Source organism: Thermobia domestica, chromosome 12 (assembly GCF_964235325.1).
Source record: "Thermobia domestica chromosome 12, izTheDome1.hap1.1, whole genome shotgun sequence".
In the NCBI taxonomy this organism is placed as follows: domain Eukaryota; kingdom Metazoa; phylum Arthropoda; class Insecta; order Zygentoma; family Lepismatidae; genus Thermobia; species Thermobia domestica.
Window position 1 is genome coordinate 15,934,305 of NC_137465.1, and position 22,406 is coordinate 15,956,710.

At 35.8% G+C, this 22,406-nt stretch overlaps 1 protein-coding gene across 1 annotated transcript in view; it reads right to left on the reverse strand.

Annotated features, from left to right (window-relative positions):
* The window catches only part of LOC145666348 (neuroendocrine convertase 1-like), a 351,242-nt gene that overhangs the window by 229,343 nt on the left and 99,493 nt on the right, over positions 1 to 22,406 (reverse strand). The window contains exons 4-5 of the mRNA XM_081733482.1: positions 16,338 to 16,520; positions 544 to 690 (exon numbers count right to left, since the gene is read on the reverse strand). Coding sequence (XP_081589608.1) covers positions 544 to 690; positions 16,338 to 16,520 — 330 coding nt within the window. The remainder of the gene's footprint in view (positions 1 to 543; positions 691 to 16,337; positions 16,521 to 22,406) is intronic.

Here is a 22,406-nt window from a genome sequence, read left to right on the forward strand (position 1 = left end):
ATATTCATATTAAAGACATCATTTTTTCATATTAATAAATGTAAGTTAGTGATTCGCATTTAATGTATAGCGATGCGATTAGGATATTCATTTCCACATGAATTATCTCGAATAAAGATTAATAAAGACACGAGTACAGAAGTTTCTTTGTCACCATTTTGGCGAGATAAGATCAGGCGAGATCGGAACATCCATCTCGCCTAAAATGGCAGAAATTATTATTTTCGAAAAAATTGTGGCAGTTAAGCCGTGAGAAAAAAAATGCTATTAAACCCAAGCAGCAGACCACAAAAGGAAACATAAAAAGTTATTTTCTCCATTCTTTTAATTTTTCACCAGGTATAAGCATCTTATGAAACCGATAGAATAGGCCAATGAACCGATACGAAACCGAACCATAGATAGCATCTTATGAAACCAGTAGGAGTACAAATTCAAGGTTTAAGCTTGAAATCGTTATCAGACATCCATTATACACACTTTTTTTCACTGTTGCTCTTCGTTACAATATTCATCTAAGACAAAACTAAGTAAAGGACTTACATAATTTGGATACAAATCTTCGTGTGTTGTTTCTAATCCATCGTCCAGGACTGTTACTCTGATTCCGTCCCCAGTCACTCCCATTTCATATACTGGAAGGACGTGGAGATCAAGCTTCGGAAGGTCTTCACGCGTTCGGGTGTCTTGCTACAATGAAATAATAGAAACAGAATACCACATTATTCTAATTCCACAGAATACCACATTATTATTCTAATTATTTTAATATTCTAATGTGGTATAACTACAGCCACTTGACAAGATATTTCTTTAAAAAAAAAAAACATGAAATAATCCATTTAACGTCTTCACTATTATTCTCTTTACAGATGATTAACGAAAGTGAACGGCTATGAAGAGCTGGTGAAATAAGAATATAGGAGAAGGAAGAATGCCCACAGACACAATGTTTTCCAGAATAATCTCAGTAGGTCTGAGATCGAAACAGGGGCCTCTCGTACTAGACGTAAGTGTGGTACCAAAGGTGAGGTGATCTCACGACACAACCTCTAGATTTCTCTCTAAATGCGTCTTCGGCGAGGAGACCCGGATTCGATTCCCGGTGATGACTTACAACGATAACGTTGTATCTATCATTGGCAATCTGTGCCTATTTACAGAAAGGGGATCAGAGGCGAATTATGTGAGCAATATAATGTAAAACGAAAAAGAAAGACATATAGAGATTTCGAGATTATTATTTTGTAATCGGTAGTTAAAATATGAGTCGTTGTTATTATAGCAACGATATAAATAATTGTACATATACGTAGACATCTTAACGAGTAGATAAGTGTGTATGAAGGTCTATATATATTTTATTATATGTGCAGAAAAGTTAATAATATATACTTATCATGGTCAAATATTAAAAGCCAATTAAGAAAGTGATAAAACGAGTTTGAATTATTTAGAAGATTAACTTAAAATATCGAACCAGGCCCTTATAAAAATTTGTGCCGTATACCCAGGAGATTAGTTGTCTCGTTTTGAAGAAAAGTAGAAGCGAACAACATGAATTCTTCAGATACCGTAATGGACTTATTGATAGAAATCAAGAAACAGATTCAGGACCAAGCAAAGTTTAGCCAACATATCGATGAACATCTTGCAGAGTTTAGCCAACGTATCGATGAACATTTTGCAAAGGTTAACCAACGTATCGATGAACATCATGCAAAGCTGATCCAGAAAATGGAAAACTGGGACCAAAAGCGAGAGCCACTTCAGCAGTGCAATGATGGTAAGCAGGATCAAGTGCAGGAACTTGGGATAAGATTAGCCGAAGGTTCATCTAAGCATACTGCTGTATTGATTAGATCGGATTATCCCGACTTCTCTCTTAGTTTGAATGTTTTTGACTGCTTTACTGATATTGTTTGTAGCGGAGACTCTGGTATGTATCAGTATGTGAAGAGTTATGATTATCCCTATGTTGAGAACGCTATTAATTGTTTGCGTTACCCGTTAGTAAGAAACAAGTTGATTCCAATATTCATAAGATGTAGAAAGAAGACGTGTGTTTGCAACAGTGATTTTATGGAGTGGGCGAATGAATTAAATCCGTTGAATTGTACATTCAACGAAAAGGCCGGTATGATGTCAGTGAACAATCCGATGATGCTTTCACAGCATGTGATACAGTGTGTTGGTTTCCATCATGCAAATATGATGCTGCAGAGATTAGAAAATACATCAATGTTTCAATGCAGTAATAGTTTACATCAAACTAATCTTTGTAACCAAGTTCGAAGTGGCCGTGGGAGACCAACGTGTGACCCCAATGTAAAAGGTGATGTTAGATCCATGTATGCCGATAATGTATTCAAGGCTACCTACAGAAGAAAAGGAAACCGTGGTAGGACAGATCACCGTGGATATCACGCAAAGGGCAAATACCGATCTATTAGAAGACATGATATTTCACTCTCAGTGAAACGAAGGAGAACCAAACCTAGTGTTATCGATGACGATAAATGTGATACCAGGACCATAACCGAAACTAACATTAGTAGTGAAGTACGATTACGTTTGCCTAGGAAGCATGTAAGTGCAAGGTCTAATCTCGTTCAACGAAGATTACGTAGAAATACTACCGGAGATGACGAAAATCCTCAAAATAAGAAGCAAAGATGCATTGGTCAGATAACTTGAACTGTCAAAAAGGCGTCCGATGAATTTGTACTAGATTGACCTTTGCTTACGTCTATGGTTAATGTGTTTTTCAGTTCATTTATTATTATAATGTACGTTAAAAAACATATGTAATTATGAAATATTTTAATTATGGGTAAAACTCATTATTTACGGAATATTGGCGAAATTAATTTATGGCAGTTAACTGAAAATATTATTGATTTATTCCATATAGTTTTGTTGCAATTTCCTTTCATAGCATTAACTGAGAAAATGTTGATTTGTGTTTCTTGATAAGAAATTATTTAAGAGCTTTATTGTAAAAAGCTACTATTGTTTTCGTGTTTTTTTTTATTCCATTCGGATTTCATATGAATATTATGAATCTTTAAAAATAAAAGATCGTAATTTTAATGTAAATTTATGAAAGTAATGACAGATATATGAAATAGATGCAATTTATTATATGGAAAGAATAAGAGTAATGAATATCGAATCTCTTGATTTTTCAAAGTTTATTAATGTATTAAATGATAACCATCAATGCGTTTATATATTCCAACTTTGTTGACTGATCCTATCAATGTTTAATAGTATGAAGATCTTTGTTTGTAAAGAGTGTTGTTTGCATATGAAGGAATAATTGAATTTGTATCCTAGAAGGAAACTATTAGTTAGGATTAATTCTTGAATAGCCTTAATTATGATAATTGTAATTCGTCGTTATTAATAGTGAGATATATTGACAAAAATATAAAAATGTGTTACGTTATAGTATATTATATATAAATGGAAAAGTAGAATATGTGTATTAAAGATGATAACATATATATATGAGGGCTATTCAAAAGGTAAATGTTGCATGATATCTAACCCAGGGTTCTTTCCTTCATAGTAAAACTATTATGGAAGTCCCGTTCGAGGCGACATCTACAACGATAACGTTGTATGTATCATTGGCAATCTGTGCCTATTTACAGAAAGGGGATCAGAGGCGAATTATGTGAGCAATATAATGTAAAACGAAAAAGAAAGAAATATAGAGATTTCGAGATTATTATTTTGTAATCGGTAGCTAAAATATGAGTTGTTGTTACTATAGCAACGATATAAATAATTGTACATATAAGTAGACATCTTAACGAGTAGATAAGTGTGTATGAAGGTCTATATATATTTTATTATATGTGCAGAAAAGTTAGTTATATATGCTTATCATGGTCAGATATTAAAATCAATTAAGAAAGTGATAAAACCCGTTGAGTTATTTAGAAGATTAACTTAAAATATCGAACCAGGCCCTTATAGACTCACGTGGTTTGGATCAAACAAAAGAACCAAATACGGTAAGGGCCTAACTAGTTCCCATTAGGACCAGACTGTGTCACGTGATTAGGTGCTAAATCGAGTTTGGAGATTCCAAATTGAGATGTGAGATATCTCAAGCACGTAACTTCCGAGTGGAACACCCTGGGTAATTCGAAGAAGATGCATATACTGAATCATTATTGTTGATTTTACTCAAACAACTTGACTTTTGACAATGTTCTGTCCATATTTACGTTACGTGCTATACATCGTTTTAAACCTCTTCATTATGTCTTTGCAATACGAGGGCTGCTATATATATTTCTGGCCTAATAATGAAAATACGAATATTTATCAACGAAAATGGTTTTATTGTTTTTCAAAATATTCTCCATCAAGATTTATACACTTTTGCATGCGCTCAAACCAATTTTCGAAGCACTTTTTCCACTCCGATTGAGACACCTCCAAAACATGGTTTTTGAATGCTTCAACAGCATTTTCTGGCGACGAAAATCGTTGACCACGCATTTTTTTCTTGATGTGTGGGAATAAAAAGAAGTCATTGGGTGCCAAGTCAGGGCTGTACGGCGGATGACCCATCACTTCGACGTTTTGGCCGGTCAAAAATGCGCTGGTTTGAGCCGATGTGTGAGAGCTCGCATTGTCATGGTGCACAATGATTCGTCTTCTCTTGTTCATTTTTCGAATTTCTCCGAAGACTTCAGGCAAACAAATGGTGGTGTACCACTCAGAATTGACCGTCCTACGTTGCTCAAGCGGAACAGTCGCCACATGACCAGTTATGCCGAAGAAACAGGCGACCATTTGCTTCGAAGTGCTTCTTCCACGAACAACTTTCGTTGGATTTGGCTCGTCTTGGAAGACCCACACGGTCGATTGCTGTTTTGTTTCGGGCTCATACGCATAGATCCATGATTCGTCACCTGTGACGATCTTATAAACGTCTTTTGAAGCACCGCGATCGTATTTTTTCAGCATTTCTTTACACCAATCCACACGAGCTTTCTTTTGAGCGATTGTCAAATTGTGCGGGATCCAACGAGAACAAACCTTTTTTACGGCCAGGTGTTCATGCAATATCGAATGTATGCTGGTGGAAGAAATGCCTAGGCATGCCTCTATCTCACGGTAAGTCACATGACGGTCTTGCATTATCAGTTCACGTACGGCATCGATGTTTTCTGGCACAACGGCTGTTTTTGGACGACCTTCACGGAATTCGTCTTTGAGCGAGCGTCGGCCACGATTGAATTCGTTGTACCAGTTTTTCACAGTGCTATAGGATGGTGCTTCGTCGCCATACAAAGATTTAAGTTCATCGATGCACTCTTGTCGTGATAATCCACGTCGAAAGTTGTGAAAAATGATCGCACGAAAATGTTCACGAGTTAATTCCATTTTTTTGCCAAGTTGATTTCTTCAAGTACCTGTAAAAGAAAAAAAAATTGTCGTAAGTCAAAAAGTTCTGAGTACATTTATGCTACAAAATGTCAAACTTTCCAATGGAAATGTCAGATTGCACCTGGCAACACTTAGTGTTGCCTAGGCCAGAAATATATATAGCAACCCACGTAAGTTTTCAGTTAGCCATCTCCTTATTATAGTTTTGAGATATATGAACGGCTTCATTATTTCATTGAGTTTAGATAGATTATGTTCCATAGACCATGTTTCGTGATTCTTTACTATGTTCCGTCCATTTTACAGCAATTTATTTTCTGAATGTAGACTCTCCATAGTCTGTTCCATATTTAATCTGAGTTTGAGCCATCTCTCTCTTTTGGTTTTTGAGATAAGTGGAGGAATTATTTTTTATTGATTTTCCATTTACATTAATGATCATGTTTCGTGCTATTTATGACTATGTTCCACCCATTTTAGGATAGTTTACTTTCCAAACATAGAATCTACATACATTCTATCTCTTTTACATTTGAGCTGAATTTCAGCCATCTCTCTCTTTTATTTTTTGAGATAAGTGGAGGAATTATTTTTTATTGATTTTCCATTTACATTAATGATCATGTTTCGTGCTATTTATGACTATGTTCCACCCATTTTAGGATAGTTTACTTTTCAAACATAGAATCTACATACATTCTATCTCTTTTACATTTGATCTGAATTTCAGCCATCTCTCTCTTTTGGTTTTTGAGATAAGTGGAGGAATTTTTTTATTGATTTTCCATTTACATTAATGGTCATGTTTCGTGCTATTTATGACTATGTTTCATCCACTTCAGGATAATTTGTGTTTAGAATATAGAGTCTACATAGTCTCTTCTACATTATTTGAGCTAAATTTCAGCTATCTCACCCTAAGTCTGTTCAGATTATTGCAACCGGATAGGCCCATTCCACTCTTCATTCATTTAATCTGATAAACTATCCTATTCTTAGTGTTGAGTAAAAGACGAGAAATTTCACGAATTTTGTTGTCAACTCTAATGTTTATGCAAGCCTTCGATTTCAAACATTGTTTTAATGTTGAATGATTCATTGTATAAAAACTATAAATTAACGAAGTGTTTGTACGAACAAATCAAAAGCATTTATTAACGGTAAAAGATGCATAATACCTGTCATAAAATATATTCCAATAATAAATATGGTTCAAATGCTGTTGCGTCACACCTTTTCTAAACTTCACGTAATATGGAAGGATCCTGGTAACTTCTAGATGAAATTAAGAAAAATTTGAATACATAAATTTATAAAACGAGACGAGAAAAGCTTTTCGGGTACAAGAAGAAAAGTATTCTCCGAAAATCGAGACGAGAAAAGATTTCTACAAAGTTAATGCAACGTAGCCTTTCTTTCTACATCATCTCCTGCCTCCATCTTTCTAGATTTGGCTGTCCTGTACTGTGGCGAACATACAGACAACCATAATTTTATCCTTCTTCACTGTTACCAGGTTAGTTGAAGCGAAAAGTATCCATAGTTAGGTTTACTTCGGTTATAAATTGTTGAATTTAACCATAATCATTTAATTAATTTATTTTCATTTTTTAAGTAAAATATATCAGAACTATTGAATCATTATTTCAATTAAAAGAAAACTTGTTATCTATGTTCTACATTCACAGACAGTTTATATAAGTGTTAGATATTTGAGCAAGACACAACAAAGTGCTTGTAAATGAGGCACATACTGATATGTTTATTTGAGAGAGTAGGTTATAGCATGTGAAAACAAACAAGATATAGATTATGACAAGATTATGAAGGTGTTCATTAAAGATATTGTTTGAGGAAATATAAAAGGATTAATATACTCGTGAATAAATATTGTATAGAGTACATAGTACTGAAAGGTACAGGTAAAGAATAAAGGTTCACGGAAGAATGTAAGTGTACATTCTGTGTAGATTTAATTTTGGGTTTCAAAAAGCATGTATATCCTTATTACAAAAGCTACCAATGAGCATAACACTGCACAGTGGGCCAGAATCAGAATCTGACTGGAAAAAAGTAGTTTTGGCAACTACGTCTAATCTACATTCGAACAGCACAGTTGTGTTAAGTAATAAATAAGGTTTCTTGCTGCGTATCAGTAAACACGGATAACAGCATATAGTGGCGGCAGCAGCACTTCAAAATTGATAGTTCATCATCTGTTTTATAGCGCACTGAATTGGTGTAGTATGAACGTATGGTTTGCGGTTTAATTGCGCTTGTGAAAAGGCAATGAATGATCGCAAAATAAGCTATGAGTAAAGATATGTATATGTACTTGCTATTTGACTAAAGTTTTGATTGATTGGTTTACGTTGCTGTTCTGTAGAAGCATTTCTAGAGAGTCGAAGTATTCACGTATTGATGAACTGCTATTGGAAATTGAAATTGAAATTTTAAAATGTACGTTCATGTCTGTATTGAGATCTTTCGTCATGGTGTAGTTTGATATATGTATTTCGAAATACAGTTGTGATCTACTGCCCGTTCTTGCCCGATTTTTTATATTTATCGTCTTTTCAAAGTTAGGTGTAGCAAGCCTAATATGCTCTTTGTGACGTGAAGAACCTGTACGAGGTATTGCGTTCTAAACCATCAAACGAAGCACTTTATAATTATGATACGAACAGTTATGGAATGTAAATTCTTTCTTTGGATGTTCTTCGCAGTGTGAGAGTGACTTTAAGTTCTTTCAAGGAGTACGTTTGAGGAGGAAGTTTCTGTAACAGAGTTTCACATCTTCCCATTCATCATTGTGAACACAAGTTTAGGGATATCATTTACTTCCTTCTCCTGAATTGGTACATTAGTAGGCTTTAAATTTCGTATTTGCGTTTCCATTGAACACACCTCTTTTCTCGACAGTTCAGTTCTTACAATAATTTAATGGGTCAACAAAATCTAGGCGACGATGGTTTGGGATTTTGCTACAAAATTGCTTTGTCAACTTCCCCATCTGATGTTGAATACAACTGTAAGGGAACGAAGGAGATAGCAAAAATATCTGAGCCACTAGTTCAATTTATCTTCTGTTTCAACTTTCTGCTTATGACAACTGCTTCCATCGCAACCCCACTCATACACTAATTTCATTATGTCTCCATCTTTGATGCAATGTTTATTATAATCTTCATGTAAAATCACGATGCGCTCAATTGTCTGATTTACTATTGCTTGTAAATTATCTTCAGCTGACGTGTCAGTTACTATAATATTCTTTTCTCTGAGACAACGCTTTAATTTTGCTTCCCACACCACTTTATATGAGAGATATATGTCACAATGTTTTGCCTTTGCACCTAGTCTCAAATGTGCATACTGTCTTTTTGTTAAGCTGTTATCTATAATAAGTGCCACGACTTCATCCGGAGAATAAGTGTTTGAGAGAATTTTGGCGAATGATAAGCCTTTTTGATTTTCGTTGCTCTCTTAGCTGTCGTTTGAGTGATTTCTCCTAATACAACCGCGGCATCTATTTTTCCAGCAGCTCTCAATGAACTTTGGGCAGCCAACACCAGCTCTTACTCAGAATGCTTTGTAACGAGTGTTTGTACAAGTTTTTTCTTCGACTTTGTTTCCGGATCTTCGAAGAGTTTACTAGGTCTGCCTGATTTGCTTGTCAAAGGTCTATGCTCTTGGCTTCAAGAGATCGTTTTGAAACCAGTAAATACTTTTTCAGAGAACTTAATATGTCCTTCCAACCAATCATTATATTTTGATAAAAATTTATCAGTCATTCTATTACACAGCTTACAACGCTTCTCGAAATCACTTTGAAGGCACTTAAAGCCACTCTCACACTGCGAAGAACATCCACAGAAAGAATTTACATTCCATAACTGTTCGTATCATAATTATAAAGTGCTTCGTTTGATGGTTTAGAACGCAATACCTCGTACAGGTTCTTCACGTCACAAAAAGCATATCCGGCTCGCTAAACCTAACTTTGAAAAGACGATAAATATAAAAATCGGGCAAGAACGGGCAGTAGATCACAACTGTATTTCGAAATACATATATCAAACTACACGATGACGAAAGATCTCAATACAGACATGAACGTACATTTTTAAATTTCAATTTCAATTTCCAATAGCAGTTCATCAATACGTGAATACTTCGACTCTCTAGAAATGCTTCTACAGAACAGCAACGTAAACCAATCAATCAAAACTTTAGTCAAACAGCAAGTACATATACATATCTTTACTCATAGCTTATTTTGCGATCGTTCATTGCCTTTTCACATGCGTAATTAAACCGCAAACCATACGTTCATACTACACCAATTCAGTGCGCTATAAAACAGATGATGAACTATCAATTTTGAAGTGCTGCTGCCGCCACTATATGCTGTTATCCGTGTTTACTGATACGTAGCAAGAAACCTTATTTATTTCTTAACACAACTGTGCTGTTCGAATGTAGATTAGACGTAGTTGCCAAAACTACTTTTTTTCCAGTCAGATTCTGATTCTGGCCCACTGTGCACTGGTTTCCGTTCCTGCTTTCATGCATTCCCTTCCGCCTAGCCTACAACTTCCTCGTTCGTTGATCGCAACATTCATCCTTTTCTGATTAAACAAAACCATACAAGATACATTTACAAGGGGTATTCATAATGAAGATTTAATAGGCGCTACATCGAGTAAAGAAGCCGAACATGCCATTGGAGACGGCCTTGCTCTATGTTCTTTAAAATACCATCCTGCGGGTTCATCACCACAGAAACAGTTCGGCAAAATCCCTAATTTATTAAGCAAATAATGAAAACAACGTTCATCGCAGATTTAGTTCAACGCTCCTAGCAGTATGGCAGGGTTTGGTTCCAGTTGTCAACTAGTTTCAATTTCTCCAGTTACTATCCAGAGACTGGAAGACGCTGGAAAATAACATTAATCATTCCAAACGACAAAGACAACGCCAGTTACCCAGGAGTTACTCAGGCTAGTGCTTATCCTTTATTATCATTATCTATACCTTGCTTTTTTCACCTCACATTTCAAACGAGTCACTTTTTTCTTTCTTACAAAAGTGAATCATTTCGAATTTATTTACGTTCAAACATAACCATTTAACAGTAAAGTTCCGTGCAGAACATCAGTTTTCATCCTCAGTTGTAATCTGAGTTACTAACTGATGCCCAGTCCACGGCACAGAATGCCAAGTTTTTTATTATTATTATTATTATTATTGAAGTACATTATATCTTTTAAGCATTTAGAGTAACATTTGTGTAGCCTGTACACAATTATATTGAAAATCACTACTAACGTAAATTGCAAACTTCTCGTGCAAAAGTAAGCACTTTATAGCAATAATTTTAGTGACTTACGATATAATTCAACAGTGACTCAGCCAGCCAATTAGCTAACATATATTCATCGTGAATGAATAAAAGAATTCACACTGGAAAAAAGCAAGTGAACCAGATGGGGGCAGACGAGAGCACTACTATACTAAAATTATATTACTCCATTAAATTATAGAAATAGAATCGAAGTAATAAAAGTTATGAGATATTATCAAGAAAGTCCGCATGAAAAGTGTTTATAGTTCTCTCGTGATAATAGATATGACGGTACAGATAGTTATTGTCATTGTATTATTTTGTGATCAAACTATCATCATCAGAGAAAATTGACAACCTTTATGATTAGCGAATTATTATCACCTAAGATAATTGACCAACAATGCGTTTATCAAATTATTATGACGTGCCATAATTAACCACCAAATTGGTTAATAAATTATTATCACCTGAGATATTTGACGACTAAACTCGTTATTGAATTATTATCACCTGAGAAAATTGTTCACCAAATTATTATCACCTGAGATAATTGACCATTTATGTGGTTACCGATTTATTATCACCTGAGGTAATTGACTACCAAAGTAGTTATCGAATTATTATAACCTGAGATAAATGATAATCACGGTAGTTATCGATTCATCACCGCCTGGAGTAACTGGTGACCAAAATAGTTATCGAGTTATCACCTAAGATACTGTAAATAACCATGAAAGTGGTTATCCATTTATCACTGGCTGATTTGTTTGATCACTATAGTAGTTATTGAAATATTATCACCCGAGATAATTAAACACCTATTTGGTTATCGAATTGTCATATCTAAAATAATTGACCACTAATATGGTTATCAAATTGTTAATGTCTGAACTAATTGACCACCAAAGTAATTATGGAATCATTATCACAATTGACCATCAAACTGGTTATCGAATCATTACGAGTGATGTCATTCTAGACATTTAGGAGCCGGTTCGACGATTAGAGTACTGAACTGATTATATAGAATCTATATGATTATGCTATTATGTCTTCGTAGTATTTTTTATTTAATCCACCAATAATACCAGTAATAGTAACTAGGTTTAAGTCAAACAGAATGCTTATGTTGGCACTTCGCTGGGAAAACGTACAAAGTGTTGAGTTAGGTCTAGAATAAAGAAGAGACCACAAGGACCATTAATGTTTAGGAAACTTAGGGGTTGCTTTTTTCACAATTACAATAGATATTTCTTCAGGATATTGAAACATGATAGCGATACCTAAGTGAGTGCCAAAACACAGAAACATCACGGACCTCATCTAGATATCGGTTTGCGTCTGAGCTCTGCAAAATTTGTGTTTCTGGCAATGAGGAAACTACGCACATGCTACAGAAACGAACCAGTCTGCACATCTTCAAAATTACACGTGTCGCCACGTTTGGCCTAATCCTCGTTTCGCCTAACCAATTATCTGATACTTTCACGACAGATAAATGATAAGATTTGCGTCCGCCATTTTAGGCGAAAAAAGGATCCTCGTTTGGCCTAATCCTCGTTACGCCTAAAATGGCGGACAATGAAAAAAATCGTGGAAATTCAACTAGAGGGAAATTACAAGAGAAAATTCCCTAGAAGTATTAAGAAATGCGAAATATATAGTTTCACCAATGAAAATAAAAAGTAGTTGATTAAGAAAACTCAAAATGTAATGCATTGGGACGACAAAAGCATAAGTGAAGCAGAGACGTATAAAAAGCTACTAGGATATGAAGAATACTTGTTTATCTGGAGCTCCTTTCCTATGTGTTTGTGCACAGCTGACTTTAATGTACTTCAGAACATTTTGCAATAAAGAACACAAATACTGAAAGTAGGAAAAGAGCTTTGAAATCATTTCCTACATTTGAGTTTCTGAAATTTGAGTAAATACTGAAAAATAGTCCAATGTCATGTGAAATATACTTGCTAAAAAAAAAGCCTTTACAGTAGATTATGTGACTAAATAATTACACAAATAATAGATACATTTGAAAAAAATCCTTGAGTTTAACGTCCCACATTATGCCCTTCAGGCTAAGGGAGACGAAATAGGTACATTTGAATTGAATGAAATACCACGCTCAAGTGCACCTTACAAACATATTTGTAAGGTTTATCTTGGGCTTCATGCGTTTCCTTCCACTTTGCTCATCCCATCATTTTCGTTCATTATCATCATCACTGCCTCTCTTAGTCTCGGATTATTGATTGATTGATTTTATATCGACACCAGCGGACCACCGGAGCCATTGAGGGAGCAAGGAGCCGAGCCTGTGGACATTAGTCTTGATCATCAAGGAGTATCAGCTTTTGAGCCCATACGTCGAAATGATGGTATTTCTATCAATATCCTAATCGCCTTCCCTCACCCAGTCTCTCTCTTCTGCGAATTCATTTCTAGATAATTATGCCTTTTCTTCAGAGAATAGCCGTTCGATCTTAATTCCTGTCTAGAGCTAGAATCCCCATTTCTTTCTTCTGACTGCTAGCGTGTAAGAGGTGTTTTTGCCGATTTTTCCTCCCTCTTACTCACCCTTTTCAATATGAAATCCTCAGCAAAACCCACAATAAAATATCTTCTACATCCACATGAGAACGAAACAAACAGAAATGTAAAATACATATTCCGGTTTATACTCACACAAACTATATTTCCTTTAAGAAACTGATTAACATTATTTAACATTATCAGATATTTGGAAAAAACTACAAACTAAACACTCATGTTTAAACGAAATTAATAACAGGGAATAAACTACGTGTAACTTATTATTTTAATCTCATCTCAAATATAGCCACTATACACACTGTGAAAGCATTAAATTTAAATGAGAGGTATATCTAGTAACCTGTTCTGAAAATGGAAAGGAAAAATAACCTAACCCAACTCTCAAAGCATTTTCTAAATTACAAATTAGTTATGGTTAAAACAAATATTTCTCAGTTGTTTACATAGTAGGGAACATTCTTTCGAAATTTCCCTCCAGTTTTATTTCCGCATTTTTTTTATAGTCCATCGTTTTAGGCAAGACAAGGATTAGGCCAAACGAGGATTCTTATTTCGCCTAAAATGGCGGACACAAATCTTATCATTTATCTGTCATAAAAGTGTCAGATAATTGGTTAGGCGAAACGAGGATTAGGCCAAACGATGCAAGATCAAAATTACACTTCCATTGATGAAATGTCATGGAAATTTAAAATGTCATGTCCTAACTGCAGAATGTCTTAATTGTCTTTAAAAGCTGTAAGAGAAACATGTATACTTGGTTCTCAAAAATAAGGCTACGGAATTATTTTTTCGTAAGTACTCATACTGGATCTAGAAGCTGAGAGACAATTTTAATAATGGTTTCGGACTATTCGGTTGAATGACAGCATTCGTTATTATCATCTGAGATAATTGACTGGTAAAATAGTTATCGAATTATTATCACCTGAGATAAATGACTACCAAATGGGTTATCGGTTTCTCATAAATTAAAATCTAAAATCTACGATAATGCTCTTCTAGGTAGTGCAACGATTGATGCCGCCTCAAACGTGGATTTGATTTACTATATTATTTTAAATACAGTAACTGATAAACATTGTTGAATATATTCCTCCATTTGTCTTGCTTTTGTTGCAGATAGATCATGACCGCTTCATTAGAAGTATGCACCAAAGAGGAACAACAAGCAATGATCCGGATTTTATGGTCGGAAGGGCATCAGGTGCCATCAGGGGCCAGACGATGTGGCATTTCATCAATAGTCACTCGTCTGTCTAACAGAACCAGGTCAGGTGCACGCTCAACGTTGTCATCACTTGTAGTCGTAGATGGTCGTCCACCTCTTTTCTCGTGCGTAACCCTACTGCGATCATTGCTGAATCCATTCGTAGGCACTCCATTCCGGCAATACACTGTTTGCGCATTGTGCCTAAAGTCCTTGATGGATGGCGGCCCCTGATACACCTTCCAACCACAAAAATCGAATCAACTGCTCGTTGTTCCTTTTTGGTGCAAACTTCTAATCCAGTTCCCATGATCTATCTGCAACAAAAGGAAGACAAATGGAGGAATTAGAACCAAACTTCCATGGTTTGGCCACAACAGTATAGCAATAAAATAAACGAGGACAGACGTTAGTATGAACAATATGTGGAAAGTTATAGCTTCATTGCAAATAATTTTTGATTTACACTCGTATTATTATTTTTATTCAAATTTTCAGAGCGAGAGAGTCTCCGTGCCAAGGACATTACTTGTTTTATCAGAGTTTACCGTTTCTTGTAAGCGACTACAATTTCCTGTAGAATTTTCCTTGCGAATATACTGAACTAGGCAGAAGAAAAAAATAAACAAGAAACCCCAGTAAGGTCGGTAAAGAAAATCCATCGAAACGTAAATTTAGGAATGAAGTATCTATGATAGAAGTTCAGAGTTCCATGCATAGGATATGGATAGCCACGTTAAAGTCACCGTTACCCGTGAATATAATAACGGATTGACTTCGTTATGGGATATGGATTCTCACCGTTAAAATAACCGTTACCTGTTAAAATATTAACATATTGGCTCTATTATGGATATGGATAGATACCGCTGTTAAGTTAACGGATTGACTCCATTATGAGATATGGATAGACACCGTTAAAGTAATCGTTACCTGTTAATATATTAACGGATTGACTCCATTATGGGATATGGTTTGACGCCGCTGTTAATAAGAAAACAGATTGACTCCATTATGAGATATGTATAGTCACCGTTAAAGTAACCATTATCTATTAATACATTAATGGATTGATTCCATTATAAGATATGAACAGATGCCGCTGTTAATATGAAATGAAATGAAATCTTTAAGTTTTATGTCCCACGCTTATGCTGGTTAGGCTAAAGGAGACGGTGATGATGAGAGATGAGTGAAATGGTGGAATGATGAAAGTGGGAGGAAACGGGAGAACCCCGAGAAAACCGACGAGCACGGTGTTTGTCCACCACAAAGTCCACACGGCGCGAGCTGGGATCGAACCAGGGACCCCAAGCACCGGAGGTGAACGCTCTACCACTGAGCCACCGCGCCCCCCGCTGTTAATATTTTAACGGATTGATTCCATTATGAAATATCTATAGTCACCGTTAAAGTAACCGTTATTTGTTAATACGTTAACAGATTGACTCCATTATGATATATGGATAGACACCGTTTAAGTAACTGTTACCTTTTAATATATTAACGGATTGACTTCATTATGGGATATGGAAAAACACCACTGTTAACATGTTAACGGATTGACTCCATTATGGGATGGAGATAATCACCGTTAAGCTCACTGTTACCCATTGAGTTGTTAACAAACTGACTCCATTCAGGAACTCGGTTGACATAGCTGCTTGAGCTGTGTATTACGAAAGACAAACTTCAAAAAAATATTCACTCAAGAGTTGACGTTTGGTGTAATGGAGGATCCAGAATCTTAATATAACTTGCGTGATCCTAATAATAATAATAATAAACTATATTTGGTGGGAAAATACTTACTAAATACCATTCCTGACTCCATAGTTCATCATTAAATAGGTTAGGCTTTTGTTTTGGGACTTGCATATCCCACATTTTTACTCTTGAGAGTGGAGCATCAGCAGAATCTGAAGTGTGACCTTTGATTGGAAGCACACCTCTTTTTTCTCGCCGCTTCGTAAACTGCTGTTCTGCCCATAACACCTGAAATACAGATAAAAAGAAATATATATCAACATAGCTTTAAATGCGTATATTGCGCTTGAAAAGTTCTTAAAATCTCCGGATAAACTGATCAATTTCTAGGTACACTCATGTACAAAATTATTGTCGCATATCTATAAATATGTTGTAGGAATAACTTCATCACGAATTCGCTCGGTATTTCTCATAATGTTAGTATGTTAGACACATACTACTTTACTTTAATTTACTTTACTTTAATTTAATTTACCTTACTTTAATTTACTAAATCCATTTTTACTTTAATTTACTTGATCAAAGCTTAATTCTTAATTCACATCGTAATGCCGAGCAAGCGATAGCAAGTGAAGGCGGATTATTAGCAAGGTTGGTTATGTTACTTACCGTTACATTGAAAAGTATAACTTTCTCCTCGTTTCTTTGCAGTTATTTGCTTATCTTACTTTCTGCAATTTATTCTTAGATAACATTGTCACTTAATCCTCTCTTCAACATCATAGAGAATACGGATATCAAATAATAAAAAGCTCAGAACATCGCTTCGGATTGGAATCCCTAAATGTAATTATGGCGATATATGATATTCTGGATTACAAGGTGTTTTCTTTTAAAAAATACAGGTTCACATAACTTCGTTCGTAAAGTAAACTTGCGAGGAAGTGTGCATTCACATATTAACATATATGTATGTACACTCATGTCCAAGATTATTGTCGCATGTCTATAACTATGTTCTTGTAGAAATATAATTTGATAACGAATTCGCCCAGTATTTCTTATAATGTTAGTATGTGTATAATTGGCAACGACATGTATGTAGCAAATTTTATGTCAAAACAGCAGTAAATAATAACAATAAAACGAAAATAAAACTTTCTTGTCCATTTAGCAACATTTTGTTTTGCTAATTCTAATTTTCGCATTTATAATTCTTTTCCTATGAAATTTACCACAAATATACATCTCCCGATTATACACATAGTATCAGTACTAAAAACACCCTGCAAAATCATAACCAAATTATATTCTTGCAACAAGACAGTTATAGATATGCGACAATAACTTTGGACATGAGTGTACCTATCAATTTCGTAAGTCACAGCTACTAGTTGCTTCAGAAATAATGAATGAGAATCGAAATTCTGTATATGATATTTTGAGTTGTACGGTGAGGATTAAGGTGTAAAGAATACCGGCAGCTTTTCACTTATAATTGTGTTTATATACGAGGATATTTCCAATAGTTTCCCGTCTAAAACTGAAATTAGTTCTCCCAGAGTTGACCATAAAATCTGGCTTCACAAAAACCGCACCTAAACAGTTGCCCTTAATCTCTTCCTTACGAAAATGGTAGATTTATCTGATTTCATGACAAGAATTAGAGAGTAAACGATAGAGTTACTGTATTTCATGTAAAGTATCAAACGTACCAGATATGATTTTTGTAAATTCTTTTAAATGAATTTCACTACAATCTTTCTCGCATCCTAAAAATAGATTTCACTAAATTTCATGAAAATAGTTGTTGTGGGAGCCGTTTTCTGGAAAAGTATAAATGCCCTTTTTTTTCTTTTTTTTTTTCTTTTTTACATACATCACTAAATAACTTTTACTAAAAATCAGCACCTAAACCCTGTGACAAACATCTTGGCATTTCAGCTAAACGAATAAAACGCAAGCTTTGACGTGACGTTGCCAAGTGGGAAAGAGATGCGGCTATGACTTGGCTAAGCAGACGAACTACAGCGCGATCAGGTGGCAGGGAATAGATTGAAATGAATATGTACAAAATAAATGTGGCAATACCGCAGGCCTCACATTTGCTAGCAGCATTTAAAGGGAACTTGAAGCACCGCCTTCAAATGCCAAGATGTTTGTCACGCCGTTTAGTTACATTGTCTTCGTGCAGCTAAAATAGGTCTATACTTTCACAAAATTTCATGAAAATTGTTGGAACACTTTTTGTGCTCTCCTACATTGGTTATTGAGCTCACTGAATTATTTCTTTCGAAAGTCAATACCTGTTTTGTTTCCTTGCACTCATAAACTTTTTTCACCAAATTTCTTGAGCATTAATAAAACCGTTTTCTGGTTAGAATTTCGATACTACATTATTGTTTACTATACAAGTGAGAATCCCAGTCTGCGCTCGTCGCGACGCCCTTGAATGTTTTGTTTAGATTGTAGCTGGGACTTTGCAGCTTGGAGGCCAAGCGAACTCTCAACATGTGCACATATTTTTAAGTAACAGAATATTTGAATTTCTAAACTCCACTTTTGGGGGTACGGTGGCACAGTGGTAGATGTCTTCCATCTGGTGCATAGGGTTCCTTGTTCGATCCTCAATAGGTAATGGACATTTCCCGTGGGTTTTCTCTTGATACTTCCGTTTCCTTCCACTTTTTCATTCCACTTGCCTTGCCTTAATCATCGTCTCCCTTAGCCTAAAGGTCATAATGTGGGTTGTTAAACTGAAATGTTCCATTTATTCATTTTAAAATATGTAATGGACATTTCCCGTGGGTTTTCTCTTGATACTTCCGTTTCCTTCCACTTTCTCATTCCATTTGCCTTAATCATCGTCTCCCTTAACCTAAAGGTTATAATCGTCGGATGTTAAACTTAAATGTTTCATTTATCCATTGCTGAACTCCACTTTTCTCTGATGCACTTATATCGGGTTCACTCGAGCAGACGGTTCTACCAAATAGAAAATTTATAGTTAAAATACGATGTGAAACATTTTTCGTGAAGGAATGAGAGTGCGAATGTAAATAATTACTGTCAGTGCACAGCATATCGAAACGAATTTTGAGTGATAGTGTAAGTATTGTTTGTGTAACTGTGTTATTTCACTATCCTCGTTCATGCGTATACCTCCTGTCCCTGACGCGCCTGCTCTATACGGACGCATCCTCTCGCTATCACTCGCCCTTCCCCCTGCTGCGCTCCAGCTCTGATTCGGTTAGATAGCATTGGTGCTTTTTTAGTGGCCACCTAGCACAAATCGGTTCGTGTTTTATGTACTGTAGATTTTATGCCATATTTCCACACTGTATTTGTACTAAGCCCTCCTGAAGTCAATCTGCAAGTAGTAATGGAGCTCCTCATTTGGTGCATGCTCCGCTAAAAAAAATTCAACGCTCTAATCTAACCTGGAAATTTAATAAATGTATCAAAATTTGGCAGAACCGCCTGGTGGAGTAATCTTATCTATTTATCTAATCAAAATTCGTAGTATGTTAGTTCTGTAATGGCAACGAAATGTTGATTTTTTCAGTAACATTTTATTTTAAAAATGCATAATCTAATAGAATACGATACTTCTTCAGCTGCATCACAAACGAAGATCAATCCAGACACCACCCCATACCTCTGTGCAGTGGCATATGTGGATTTTGTTTCGCGGGGGGGGGGGAAGCTTTGCTAACTTTCGAGGGGCTTTACCTGAAAATGGAAAATTCTGCAAGATATTTCATATACTTTACTATAGTAAGTAAGATTGCGGGGGCTTAAGCCCGGAATCCCCCCTAAATACGCCACTGCTTATGTGTTTCTTGAATGAAGATGAACATCAATTCTGCTTGTGTGTCAAGAGTTCTCTGTTATATATTCCCTTAGAAAATTTGCTTGTTTCTCCATAGAGAGTGCTTAGTTCTTCTTGTTTAAGAAATGTTTCGTTGAGTTCTTCCTCGGGTTTTTTACCAAAGGCATATGCTTCGTTGTAATGCTCTAATTTCTCATATGATAATATTTATGTGTGTTTGTATGTCAATATTGTCGCATTTGTGGAAAATCATCATTTTCATGCAAATCTCAGGAATCATTTTCTAACAATTGTGTTATGATTTTAAATGTTTGTTATGTTATGATTATTTGGTGTCTTACGCCTCTTTCACACTACATGCGGTGCCGCGGATGGCGCAGCACCGTGTGTACAAAAATTCATGCCGTGATACATACGGCTTTGTCGTGAACATCACGGCAGTTTTTTTTTCTAGAAAAAATGATTTGTCGTTTTTATGATAAAGACAATATGGATGATCGAGACAGTTTATTATATCTGTACTGATTCTACTTAAAATCTAAAAGAGGAAGGCACAGAGGAAGAAAATGGGTTTATTTATTGAGTATTCAAAGACCTGTAGCTGGTGCATTTGTGCTATTATTTAGTGATTTAGAAAGTGATGAAAGGAAGTCTTTAAATTATATTCGTATGTGGATAATAGTATTTCACGAGTTGTTCGAAAAAAATAAAAGCAAAAATTTTAAGGCAAAATACCCACTTAAGACATGCCATTCCCCGACTGAAAGACTTGCCATAGCTCAGAGACAAGTAGTTAGAAATTCTACGTTTCGAAAATGTTTGATCTTCATATTTACACATTTGATCCAATTGTAACTTGGTTTTGAAAATATATATCTCAAGTAATACACTATCAAATTTAATTTTAAAAAACATTATCTAAATCACATTCTCCAAAGTATTAATAACACAAGATGAAACTAAACGTTGTAATGAACTTTTCTTAATTTATACAAATAATAATAAATGCAACACAAAACACGCATTGCCCTTCATAAAAAGAAAATTGTTTGTTTTTCTCACTGTCGCTCAAATTCTCAAAATTGAAACTCAATCTGGTGCATACTTCCTTCCAAGCAGGTGTTGTTTCGTTCTTGGACTATTACGAATCCAAAAATTTGTCCCACAGTATGGACCGCTCCTCCAACAAACTAATTAGTATCTCCATATCTACCTCTTCCATGGAATCCATTTCTTAAAATAGTCAAAAGCAACTCCTTTTAGCACCTTTCAATACAGAATTTTGTCAGGCGCACGCCGTCTAGTCTGAAGAGTACCATAAGCGACAATAGTAATCAACACGCCGTGTACGGCGCGGCACCACGCCGCGTCTTGAAGGTAGCCGTGATGTTTACGGTGGCCGCACGCGGCGAAACGCCGTTGCCAGATAATCTGAAAAGCCTCATATATACTAATGGTAATAAAATAATCACGGCACGCGGCAAATCACCGCATAGTCTGAAAGAAGCGTTAAATGGAACGTGACATTGACCTTAAATGCAACAAAAACTAAAATGACGGTATTTGGACTCAAACACAACAAATATTGTCCAACTCAAAATCCTGAGCGCTCACATTTCACACTCTTAAACTCCCAATTAACTTTACAAAATAGTGTGAAGTAGGCCTATCTTGGCGTCGCCTGTGGCCAGGGGTGAAAGTGGATCTGAAAAGGTAGGGGGATGCTTGACGGCACGCCGTCCCCCGTGCCTATCTTTCCCCATTGTACTTTTTTAGAAAGTGTGGGACACCACATATATTTTCCGGAAGTGGGAGAACGACGTCCCCCCGCGTTCCCGCACTTGGAAAGCTCATCTCTCCAACCTCGAAGTGCGGTTAAGTACAGTATAGAGTAAGTGCGGTTTTTAAGAACGAGGTTGAACGGCAATAACACCGAATAAGCGTATGGACCTAATATTATCTAGGAGATCACGTGAAGAGTTGCCTAATCTGGAAGTTGGATTTATTGAAGTACATATTGTCTTAGAAATGGACGAATGTTCTGCAAAGTTACGGTTAAAAATGCAAGAAGTTGTTCGATCGCGATAGGTTGATACACTGAGTTGATAGTCAGAGATTCAGAATATATTGTTCCCGGTGGTCTGATAGGCACAAGAAGTTCAAGCTTGGTCTCATACACTAGCGGCCTGGCGCATCATTTGTGACCGAACGTAGGATGATCTCGGGGCATGTATTACATTTAGGTGGTTGTGTATTGGAACAGATCTTAGAGTAGTGACGCCGTAACAAAAACCACACGTTGGCTGATTTGGACATTTTGATGTTGGATGCGAATTATA